At 47.0% G+C, this 12,445-nt stretch overlaps 1 protein-coding gene across 2 annotated transcripts in view; it reads right to left on the bottom strand.

Annotated features, from left to right (window-relative positions):
* The window catches only part of LOC144506669 (glucose-6-phosphate exchanger SLC37A1-like), a 109,737-nt gene that overhangs the window by 23,825 nt on the left and 73,467 nt on the right, over positions 1-12,445 (bottom strand). For both annotated transcript variants that reach the window (XM_078233091.1, XM_078233090.1), the window contains exons 13-16: positions 10,743-10,805; positions 7,928-8,013; positions 5,791-5,839; positions 886-959 (exon numbers count right to left, since the gene is read on the bottom strand). In XM_078233091.1, coding sequence (XP_078089217.1) covers positions 886-959; positions 5,791-5,839; positions 7,928-8,013; positions 10,743-10,805 — 272 coding nt within the window. The remainder of the gene's footprint in view (positions 1-885; positions 960-5,790; positions 5,840-7,927; positions 8,014-10,742; positions 10,806-12,445) is intronic.

Raw genomic sequence — 12,445 nt, 5'->3', positions numbered from 1 at the left:
TGCCCACTTCTAGTTTTCACTTTAAACTTGAAAAACTGCTGTTAAAGTAAAGGCCAAAAAAATACACACACTAGCTGACTAATTAAATAAATAAACAATTCAATTAATCCAATTAATCTCTTACCAGCACTGCTGCTTTTCAATCACCCCTCTCAGCTTGCTCCAGTGGATCAATGAGCATGGGGCCCAGTGCAGGCCATCATGGGGCCCAGTGCAGGCCATCATGGGGCCCAGTGCAGGCCATCATGGGGCCCAGTGCAGGCCATCATCGGGCCCAGTGCAGGCCATCATGGGGCCCAGTGCAGACCATCATCGGGCCCAGTGCAGGCCATCATGGGGCCCAGTGCAATCCTCTGCTCTCAAAGTCAAGCACACAGAAAAGCTCAAACATTTCCCCTTCTATAAACCGGTAACAAATAACAGCATTTAAAATGAGAATTGTTCAGGAGTGAGTGAGTTTGGAATCGAATCACAAGATTCAGTTGGATACCACTGTTTCTGGGCTGAAACAGCTAGCAAATAATGAAAGAGGTGTCAGAGGGAGGGAACAGCTGGCTCCCAGGTGGAGGGGTACAGACATTGAGAGAGAGAGTTGCTGAAAGCATTGCAGCAATGGTGGATAGAAGTGAGATCCAAGTTGGAGGAACAGCTCCAGTCCTACAACCCTCCACGATCTGTGTGTGCCTCTGCCTCTTGCCCACAATTACCATCTTGTCCCTCACCCACAACTTAGAACATTCCTCCCAAAACATCTCCACCTCTCTCCCCTCGTTTAGGATGCTTCTTCAAACTTCACCCATGTTAAATCTTTTTACAATTAGTGCTCTGAAGCATCCTTGGACATTGATGTTGTGTTGTTATCGTGAGAAGGCTCATGTCACTCACCAAATCAGCAGACACTGCAGTTGTGATTAATGAATAAGGTCCATTCACTAATGCCCCACAGACAACCAGCATAACTGTGGAACAAAGTGGAGACAGACAGTATTAGTCAGTGGAATAGTTGGATTGTCATAAGTGCAGAACAAATCTCTAATATCATCAGAAACTGGAACAGGAGCAATCAATCATTCCCAGAGTGTGTGTGTGAGAGAGAGAGAGAGAGAGAGAGTGTGTGTGTGTGTGTGTGTGTGTGTGTGTGTGTGTGTGTGTGTGTGTGTGTGTGTGTGTGTGTGCCCCATTCAACACAATCAGGATTCAATCACTCATTAATATCAGGAAATGCAAGGGTCTCAATCCCGACTCCTGGAGAATTCCACTACAAACCTTCCTCCAGACGGAAAAATGTCCATTAACCATTACTCTCTGCTGCCTTTTATTCAGCAAGTTTCGTATCCATGTTGCTGCTGCCCCTTTTATTCCATCAGCTTTAACTTTTCTCACAAGCCTGTTGTGTGGCACTATGTCGAATGCCTTTTTCAAAATATTGCTGCCAGGGCCGACTGGTACAAGCTATTGAGCAGAACATCAGCTATCTTTTGGGGAAGGATATTGAAAGAGAATACGGAATGATGAGCAAAGAGATTATGTTAGTGTGCAGCTGGGATTGATGTAGGACCAGGGCAAAAAAAAGCAAATTACTGCGGATGCTGGAATCTGAAACCTGCCAGACCTGCTGAGATTTTCCAGCATTTTCTCTTTTAGTAAGACCAGGGCCCTCTTCTACAGGTGAATATACAGGACTATAGATCGAGTTTCTCTCATTGTGCTGGTTTGTATTGCTGGCTGGATGGTATGTTTTGCACAAACACCACCAGCTATTGCAAGGACTGCACTATCCATGTGTTACAAGAGACGGGTAGGGTCCACGCAGTCCGTCCCGGTCGTGTTGGGACTCAGCGGGTCTCCTCTGTTGACACCACCTCCCGTGTGGGCACAGCCGTTGGCAGGTGCACTTCCTCTACAATGCAGAGTGGGCTGGCATTGCCGGTGGGGAGGTGGCTCCAGCAGCAAGTGTCGTAGCCCCCAGCAGGAGATGTCACCGTTTACTGGGGAAGTAAACCCTGCTTCTCTGGCAGGCACGGAAAATATGGTGTTCAGAAGATATTTCTTGATGACACTCGAGGCCCAAGTCCTACTTTCTATGATTCAAACAGCACATCCTTCAAATGTCCGAGAACCTCATCAAATCAATGACAGGCTCCCAGACCTCAAATTCAATCAGCAGCAGCAGAATTGTACTCCAGCACAATCTGTAACCTCATGGCCCGGCATATCCCCCACTCAACCATTACCATCAAGCCAAGGGATCAACCCTGGTTCAATGGAGAGTGCAGGAGGGCTTGCCAGGAGCAGCACCAGGCATACCTAAAAATGAGGTGTCAACCTGGTGAAGCTCCAACACAGGACTACTTGCATGCCAAGCAGCAAAAGTAACAAGTAATAGACAGAGCTAAGCGATCTCTCAACCAACAGATCAGAGCCAAACTCTGCAGTCCTGCCACATCCAGCCATGAATGGTGATGGACAATTAAACAGCTCACTGGGGGAGGAGGCTCCACAAATATCCCCATCCTCAATGATGGAGGAGCCCAGCACATCAGTACAAAAGATAAAGCTGAAGCATTTGCAGCAATCTTCAGCCAGAAGTGCCGTGTGGATGATCCATCTCGGCCTCCTCCAGTGGTCCCCAGCATTACAGATGTCAGTCTTCAGCCAATTCGATTTACTTCACATTTTATCAAGAAAGAACTCAAGGCACTGAATACTGCAAAGGCAATGGGTCCTAACAATATTCCAGCCATAGTACTGAAGACTTGTGCTCCAGAACTTGCCGTTCTCCTAGCCAAGCTCTTCCAGTACAATTACAACACTGGCATCTACCCAGCAATGTGGAAAATTGCCCAGGTATGTCCTGTACACAAGAAACAGGACAAATTCAACCTGGCCAATTACCACCCAATCAGTCTACTCTCGATCATCAGTAAAATGATGGAAGGGGATATGGGCCAAATGCTGGCAAATGGGGTTTTTGGTTGGCATGGACCAGTTTGGGCCAAAGGGCCTGTCTCCGTGCCGTAGATTCTATGATGAGTGCTGTCAAGCAGCACCTGCTCAGCAATAACCTGCTCAGTGAGGCCCAGTTTGGGTTTCGCCAGGGTCACTCAGCTCCTGACCTCATTACAGCCTTGGTTCAAACATGGACAAAAGAGCTGAATTCCAGAGGTAAGGTGAGAGTGACAGCCCTTGACATCAAGGCCGCATTCGACCGCGTGTGGTATCAAGGAGCCCGAGTAAAACTGGAGTCAATGGGAATCAGGAAAACTCTCCGCCGGTTGGAGTCACACCGGCACAAAAGATGATGGTTGTGGTGATTGGAGGTCAATTATCACTGAAGGAGTTCCTCAGGGTAGTGTCTTCGGCCCAACCGTCTTCAGCTGCTTCATCAATGACCTTCCCTCCGTCTTACACAAGAACACAAGAAGCAGAGCAGGGTTGGGCCTGCCTCACCATTCAATACGATCATGGCTGATCTATGCCGGTCTCAACTCACTTTACCTGAGGAAGGAGCAGTCCTCCGAAAGCTCGTGATTTCAAATAAACCTGTTGGACTATAACCTGGTGTTGTGAGGCCCATCATCGTGGCCTCAACTCACATTATATGAAAGATTTGATTGCACTGGAGGGGGTGCAGAGGAGATTCACCAGGATGAAACATTTAAGTCATGAAGGAAGGTTGTGTAAGCTTGGGTTGGTTTTATTGAAACAGAGAAGACTGAGGGGCGACCTGATTGAGGTGTACAAAATTATGAGGGACATGGATAGAGTGGATAAGGAGCAGCTGTTCCCCTTATTTGAAGGGCCAGTCACAAGGGGACATAGGTTCAAGGTGAGGGGCAGGAGGTTTAGGGGGGATGTGAGGAAAAACATCTTTACCCAGAGGGTGGTGAGGGTCTGGAATGCGCTGCCTGGGAGAGTGGTAGAGGCGGGATGCCTCACATCCTTTAAAAGTACCTGGATGAGCACTTGGCACATCATAACACTCAGGGCTATGGGCCAAGTGCTGGTAGATAGCATTAGATGGGGGTTCAGGTTTTCTCACATGTTGGTGCAGACGTGATGGGCTGAAGGGCCTCTTCTGCACTGTATGATTCCATGATTATAACTCATTTTTGTGCCATTTCCCCATAGCCCCCTATTACTTGATCTTCTATTTATCTAGTTCCACTCTAAATATGTCGAATAATCCAGCCTCCACTACCTTATACATAGTATTTCTCTCATTGTGCTGATTTGTACTGACCCAAGGTCAGAAGTGGGGATGGTCACTGATGATTGCACAATGTTCAGCACCATTCGCGACTCCTCAGATACTGAAGCAGTCCATGTTCAAATGCAGCAAGATCTGGACAATATCCAGGCTTGTGCTGTGATGGCAATTATTTTAGATTTCTCTTAGTTTAGACAGAATACAGACACCGACAAAGCTAACAGTCGGTCGAGGAATGATGACTCACCCACATATTAATGTAGTTAGAGACTTAAAACAAATAACTATGATTTTAATACGCACAGGTTGATATTTTAAATGCATTTTACTGTGATTGAATATTTTCAGTCAATGTAAGGTACCGAAAAGTGTAATGGGACAGTTGAAGAGTTTAAGAACCATTATCCTGGGAACCTTAGCTAGTATAGCTGTATCTGGGAGATTATAAGGAAACACATTTTGAAACTTTAATGAATAGTTGGTTCGCAGCCCAGACACAGATTAGGCATAGCATCGGACGGGGGGAAAGATGTCAAGTTAATCCTGGCAGTGAGCTGGTGGGAAACCTCCATGTTGGCCATTATAATAATGGCTGCCGTATCCAGACAACAGGGAAGTAATCAAACTAGAGTGGGAATAATATCCAGTTAGTAACGGACAAATTAGAAATGATGCTGGAAAGTACTGAGCAATTGGCTGAGTTGTCTGACAGAGATTTATATTGATGGATTAACATTAAATGATTGCACTTTTATACTAATACAAGGCGGAGAATCAGATTAAGAAAATGTATAACTGTCTTGATTTTTACTGATAACATCAGAACTTATTCGAGGGGTCCAGGTATTGTGTATCGGAAACCATCATCAATAATCTTTCCCATTGATCACTGGTTTTTATAAAGTTTTACTTGAGACTGAGACATTGGTTTCTTGAGTATATTTGCCGCTTTGTCGGAAAACCCCTCCAACAGGCTGACTGGTGACAAGTAACATTCGAGTCACACAACTGCCAGGCAATGACCATCTCCATCAAGAGAGAATCTAACTATTGCTCCTTAACATTCAATGGCATTAATATCACCCCAATCCCTCTGCATCAATACCCTGGGGGTAATCATTGACCATAAACTGAACTAGATTAGTCATATAAACACCAGAGCAGGTCAGAGGCTAGGAATCCTGCAACGAGTAACTCACCTCCTGACTCCCCAAAGCCTGTCCGCCATCTACAAGACACAAGTCAGGAGTGTGATGGAATACTCCCCACTTGCCTGGATAGGTGCAGCTCCAACAACAAGGAACTCAACACCATCCAGGACAAAGCAGCTTGATTGCTACCCCTTCCACAAACATTAAATCACTCCACCACTAACAAACACCAGCAGTGTGTGTGCCATCTACGAGATGCACTGCAGGAACTCAGCAAGCTTCCTTCCAAACTCTCAGCCACTATCATTTAGAAGGACATGAGCAGCAGAGCTGGAACTCCCTCCCTAACAGCACTGTGGGTGTACCTACACCCCGGGGACTGCAGCGGTTCAAGAAGGCAGCTCACTGCCACCTGAAAACTGAACTCACCAATGATAGTCTTCAGACCCATGTAGCCAATTGCAGAGAAGATGTAGAGCTGTGGAGACAGAAAGGTGACATTCAGCTGTTATCTTAACATATTTATATTTAACTACTTTCTGTAATGAGGAACAGCCTCCAGGCAAGGACAACCACCCAACCAACACAAGCTGGTCTTCATTGGGAGCGTGGTGTACACGAGATGACAAATTGGTTCAGCTGCTAAGTGTACACTGCTTATGTAGGAACAAGAACTTGTCAAAACTGTCAAACGGTTTCGGATGGCAAATGGTGAGAAACTGATTTGACAGTTTGTTGATAAACCAACAAGAGAAAAGAGAAAATTATCACTAGAATAAAGTGGACACTGTAGAATAAGGCCAGGATAGTGAATACATAGATCAGACCTGCAGAAAGGTAGTTCAAGGTCAATTGGCATCTTTAAAAAGCAACTGGATCGATTCGGTATCTGTGGAGAATAGAATTGACAGGGATAGAGACATTAATTGCACTGCAAGATTTACTGCCTGAAGAGGGGAGGAGGGAAATGAGGTCAGTGATCAGCAGTCAGTGAGGGAGAGAGCAATAGATAAGCTGGAATGAATTTCAAATGGAATTAGCTTGATGGACAGATGATCTTCCTTCATTCTACATTTTCAGCTCAAGGGCAGAGAGTGAGGACAGTGCACAGAGAGAGGCCATAGCAGCAGTTACAAAGGATCAGCAGAACACTAACCAGGGGATCTTGTGTGACAGTCTAGACAGAGTGAGCAGAGTGCGGGGGAAATACCAAATTGGCAAAGGATAGAGTCCAAATGAAGGAGCTGGAAATTCAAGGTCAGTTAGAAGATTATGAAACACAGGTTGCAGGTCAGATGGAGATGGGTTGGAAAACAGCTAAAGAAAGCAGTCAATGATGGAGATAAGCAAGGACTTAGAGTGTACTGGGAGCTGATGGTCCCAATTACCATGACCCAATCAAACTGTGTATTGGTGAAAAATATAAGAACATGGGCATGGTGTGTGCGTGTGTCTGTTTGCGTGTGCGTACGAGTGTGTATGAGCGAGAGCGTGACTGCATGGGTGAGAGAGAGAGAGAGAGAGAGAGCATGGGCATGATTGAGTCAGTGTGTGGGCGACCCGTACCCCAGTGAGAGTCAGTGTGTGTGGGACCCGTACCCCAGTGAGAGTCAGTGTGTGTGGGGAACCCGTACCCCAGTGAGAGTCAGTGTGTGTGGAACCCGTACCCCAGTGAGAGTCAGTGTGTGTGGGGAACCCGTACCCCAGCGAGAGTCAGTGTGTGTGGAACCCGTACCCCAGTGAGAGTCAGTGTGTGTGGGGAACCCGTACCCCAGTGAGAGTCAGTGTGTGTGGGACCCGTACCCCAGTAAGAATCAGTGTGTGTGTGGAACCCGTACCCCAGTGAGAGTCAGTGTGTGTGTGGAACCCGTACCCCAGTGAGAGTCAGTGTGTGTGGAACCCGTACCCCAGTGAGAGTCAGTGTGTGTGGAACCCGTACCCCAGTGAGAGTCAGTGTGTGTGGAACCCATACCCCAGTGAGAGTCAGTGTGTGTGGGACCCGTACCGCAACGAGAGTCAGTGTGTGTGGGACCCGTACCGCAACGAGAGTCAGTGTGTGTGGAACCAGTACCCCAGTGAGAGTCAGTGTGTGTGGAACCCGTACCCCAGTGAGAGTCGGGGTGTGTGTGGGACCCGTACCGCAACGAGAGTCAGTGTGTGTGGGACCCGTACCGCAACGAGAGTCAGTGTGTGTGGAACCAGTACCCCAGTGAGAGTCAGTGTGTGTGGAACCCGTACCCCAGTGAGAGTCAGTGTGTGTGGGACCCGTACCCCAGTGAGAGTCAGTGTGTGCGGGACCTGTACCCCAGTGAGAGTCAGTGTGTGTGGAACCCGTACCCCAATGAGAGTCAGTGTGTGTGGGACCCGTACCCCAGTGAGAGTCAGTGTGCGTGGGACATTGTCTTGGCCGTCTCTGAAGCAGCTTCATTAGCGTCAGTGTCCGTTATGTTTCTAGGACTTCAATCGCGTTGAAAATGGTGACATTACAATTACTGTTATGAAACATTTCTGAGACAGGAAATAAGATGTCTGTTTTTTAATTAATATCTTTAGTAGCAGAGCTTACTGTTGGTGCTGCCAGCAGCAACATCACGCCACAAGTTGTTGCCCTCTTCTTAGTGTAATCAGATATCACACCAGCAAGGATTCCACCTGGTTAGGGAAATACAGGAACATAACCAAAGTCAGATGTAAAGTCGTCGAGCTTTACAACACAAACAGAGGCCCTTCAGCCCATCGTGTCTGTGCCAGCCATCAAGCACCTATCTATTCTAATCCCATTTTCCAGCACCAAGTCCGTAGCCTTGTGTGCTATAGAACATTACAGTGCAGTACAGGCCCTTCGGCCCTCGATGTTGCGCCGACCAGTGAAACCAATCTAAAGCCCCTCTAATCTACACTATTCCAATATCATCCATATGTTTATCCAATGACCATTTAAATGCTATGGTGTTATGTGCTGATCTAAATGCTTTTTAAATGTTGTGAGGGTTCCCACCTCTACCATCCTTTCAGGCAGAGTGTTCCAGATTCTAACCACCCTCTGGGGGAAGAAGGCTTTGCTCAAATCCCTTAACTCTACGCCCCCTGGTTACTGATCCCTCCAGTAAGGGTATCTTCCTAGCTATCCAATCTAAGTACACCTCGATCAAGTCCCCCTCCGCCTTCTCTGCTGTACGGGAAACAGCCCCAGTCTATCCAGCCCCCGTCTATCCAGCCCCAGTCTATCCAGCCCCAGTCTATCCAGCCCCAGTCTATCCAGCCCCAGTCTATCCAGCCCCAGTCTATCCAGCCCCAGTCTATCCAGCCCCAGTCTATCCAGCCCCAGTCTATCCAGCCCCAGTCTATCCAGCCCCAGTCTATCCAGCCCCAGTCTATCCAGCCCCAGTCTATCCAGCCCCAGTCTATCCAGCCCCAGTCTATCCAGCCCCAGTCTATCCAGCCCCAGTCTATCCAGCCCCAGTCTATCCAGCCCCAGTCTATCCAGCCCCAGTCTATCCAGCCCCAGTCTATCCAGCCCCAGTCTATCCAGCCCCTGTCTATCCAGCCCCTGTCTATCCAGCTCCAGCCTATCCAGCCCCTCTTCATAGCTGAAATGCTCCAGTCCAGGCAACATCCTGGTGAATCTCCTCTGCACCGTCTCGAGTGCAGTCACATCCTTCCTATAGTGTGACGACCAGAGCTGTACACATTACTCCAGCTGTGGCCTGACAAGCATTTTATACAGCTCCAATCCCAGCCCCTCGCTTCCTCCCTCCATCCCAGCCACTCGCTTCCTCCCTCCAATCCCAGCCCCTCGCTTCCTCCCTCCATCCCAGCCACTCGCTTCCTCCCTCCAATCCCAGCCCCTCGCTTCCTCCCTCCATCCCAGCCACTCGCTTGCTCACTCCCTTCTTCCCAGACATCTACTCGCTCTCTTCCTCAATCCATTGGAGCCTCCTGCACACCTGCTCACTCCCCCACACCCAACATCTCTCCCTTGTCTCACTCTCCACACACCCGCTCACTGCCCCACACCCAGCATCACTCCCTGGTCTCACCAAAATGACAACATTTCAACCTCCCAGACCCAATTCAACTTAGTCCTACCTGGCCACCAAGACCTCGTATTCCACCTCGCTGATACAGTTTGACCCCAGCGCCCCCCCGCCCCCCTGGGTTCCAGCCCCGACTTACCTTCCCAGCAGCACACTGCACAACCAACCAGACTGTTTCTCTCCCTCATTTGTTGCTAATTCGCTCTCCAGTCAACTTATCAGCAGCAAATGTGGGAGAGAAACAGCCTGTGATTGGAGGAGCAGCTCCAAGCTGAATCTTGCATTGTAACTGTGATGTTAGTGTACCTTTCAGAGATGTTTTCTGTGGTTGCAAGCAGACCTTTTTGGTTTTAGTTGTTTTTTCATTCTGGCACCGGTTTGTCTGGAGGAGTCTTTTTTATTGCTGCTTAAATGGGGTTTGTTTATTTTTACTGGGATGTTTATGGTCCTGCATTGTTAGGAGTGAAACTGCTTGGCAGGTCAGCTGACAGGAGTTCTTTCATTTTCAGTTTGAGCTGCTGTTTGAATTTTAGCTTTAGAAGGGACGTTCAGCTGGAAAGAAGTGTCTCTCTCTCTCTCTCCCTGGTTTTGGAAATTCTGCTGGTTAGCTGAAAGCAAGGTCTTGCCTTTCTGGAGGGGGGAATCAGCTCTTGGTGACTTGCCAAGAGTCCCTGGGAAGCTGTTCGGACTTCAAATTGTTGAGAGTCTATCTAGAAAGCTGCAAACTTCATCCAAAGGACTCAATTCCAGTATCACATGAGCATTAGTTTATATTATATTAAACCTGTTTGAAGGGTCTTGTTTATGGGATTGGTTTGATTGGGACAGCTCCTATATTCGTTAAGGGTTATACATTATCATGGTTGTTTCGGTGTTGTTTGTAATTGATAGAAGTTATTGCTGATATTCTTACTATACATGTTAACTATATTCTTAAATAAACTTTATTTGACAAAAGCTCCCTAGTGGGTCAGTTGAATCATACCTGAAGTGAAACCTATCATGCTTATCCTAGCCAAATTCAAGATGCTAAACTTATGATCCAGGCGGGCTCAAGAAAACACTTTGGAGTTTCTGAGCAGAAACATAGCAGTAAGTCAGCTGGGTGAGAAGAATTATGCAAAGTGCCTCCGGGAGCAGTGCAGAGGAGCTCAGCAGGTCACCCCCACCCTGGGCTGTACCCTGGACAAACCTGCACTAACTCCTGTTCACAGCTAATAGAACACTCTCAACATCTAACAATCCAAACTAAGCCCAAGTTCCAGGCCTCCTGCCTGGTGTTCACATTCCTTTCATCAATAATTAAAAATAAATCTTACTACAAGTGATTCGGACAACTCGTACCTATGATTCCACCAACGTCAAACAATGTAGAAAGATCTCCAGCCTTTTTGGCATCAAAGTGCTCTGGAAAAACAAAATGAATTAAATCAGCAGGCAGGAAATGTTTTGCACCGACAGGGTTCTCACGATCTCTGACTGCCTCGTGCAGAAAGGCAGTACCATTTCCAGCTCGAGGTTACAAACCACTCCCTGTTGCAGCATTATTTTTCATTCATTCCTGGGGTGAGACATCACTGAGAAGGCCAGGATTAATTTCTGTTGTATATCGGAGATGAGCTGTACTCAGGACAAGGAGTTTAAAACATGGAGCTTTATTTACAGGTGTGTGTTTACATCGCTGCTTCTTGTCTGCCCATTTCCCATGCGAGCGACTTGTGACGTCACTTCATGAACACATGAACAGAGCAGAGCTCAGTAAAGCAATTAGGATTAATACAAATACAGAACATTTTACTATCTGCTAGTTGACAAACTCAAGGGTTTGTTCAGCCAACTTAGAGAACAGTTAAGATTGATCCACATTGGTGTAGTGTGCCGATACTGTGCCTTTAAGGAATGTACTTTAGTCATGTTTCTGTGCTGAATGTTTACTCGTCCCTTCCATTTTATCAGAACCATTGTGTCTGGATCCAGAAACACTGGCTGTATTGTTACTGCAGCAACATAACTGATCTGTATTAATGCAGTGTTTGATTTGATCTGAATTAATGCAGAGTCCTGTTGTTTTGCGTTTTCTTCAGGGATATCGCAGAGTGGGGCTTGTTTAGGTTGATTGACTGGTAGAGTCACGTGACTGGGTGTAGCTTTCACAGAGAATGCAAGGCAGTCTGCTTTTGGGATCGTAAGAGAGAGGTCACCTTCCTTATCTTAGTTCATTCATGGGATCTGGGCATTGTTGGCAAGGCTAGCATTTACTGCCAATCGCTAATTGCCCCTAAACTGAGTTACTTGCTGGGCCATTTCAGAGGGCATTTTATGAGTCAACCACATTTCTGTGGGTCTGGAGTCACATGTCGGTCAGACCAGGTAATGACACAAGAAAGGACATTAGTAAACCAGATGGGTTTTTATGATAATCGATGATGGTTTAATCATCATTAGACTTTTAATTGAATTCAAATGTCACCATCTGCCATGGTGGGAAAGACCTTATGCTCACCCTGATCAAATGTAAACATTAGAGACTAGGTTCTGATCTGGTCCTTAACAGTGGGACTAGAGTTACATATCGACAATGCCCTCTCTATATTTGATTGCACGGTACACTGAAATTTCTGTGGAAGCAGCTCATGTGTAGCCTGTGGATTGCTGAGCAGCCAGACACGAGTGCAACTTCAGAAAGGACTGATCCGGCAGAGACAGCAGGAATGAGTGAAGCAGATAGCTTCTCAGAAGCTTCATATCACTTCTCTTTTCTAGAATTTTAAAACTATATTAATCTGAATTCAAATTCTAAATTGCCAAGGCAGGATATGAACTCTCTGGAATACTAAACCAGGAAAATCCATTGTACAGTGCCATAAACCCTTTATAGTTACAGGGGCAGCATGGTGGCATAGTGGTTAGCACTGCTGCCTCTCACTGCCAGGGACCCGGGTTCAATTCCAGCATTGAGTGACTGCGTAGAGTTTACACATTCTCCCCATGTCTGCCTCCCACACTCCAAAGATGTGCAGGTTGGGTGAATTGGTCATGGTAAATTA

The sequence above is a fragment of the Mustelus asterias genome, chromosome 17 (genome assembly GCF_964213995.1).
Source record: "Mustelus asterias chromosome 17, sMusAst1.hap1.1, whole genome shotgun sequence".
Lineage (NCBI taxonomy): Eukaryota > Metazoa > Chordata > Chondrichthyes > Carcharhiniformes > Triakidae > Mustelus > Mustelus asterias.
The sequence above is the reverse complement of the archived record's forward strand: the minus strand, read 5'-3'. Positions and strand labels throughout refer to the sequence as shown.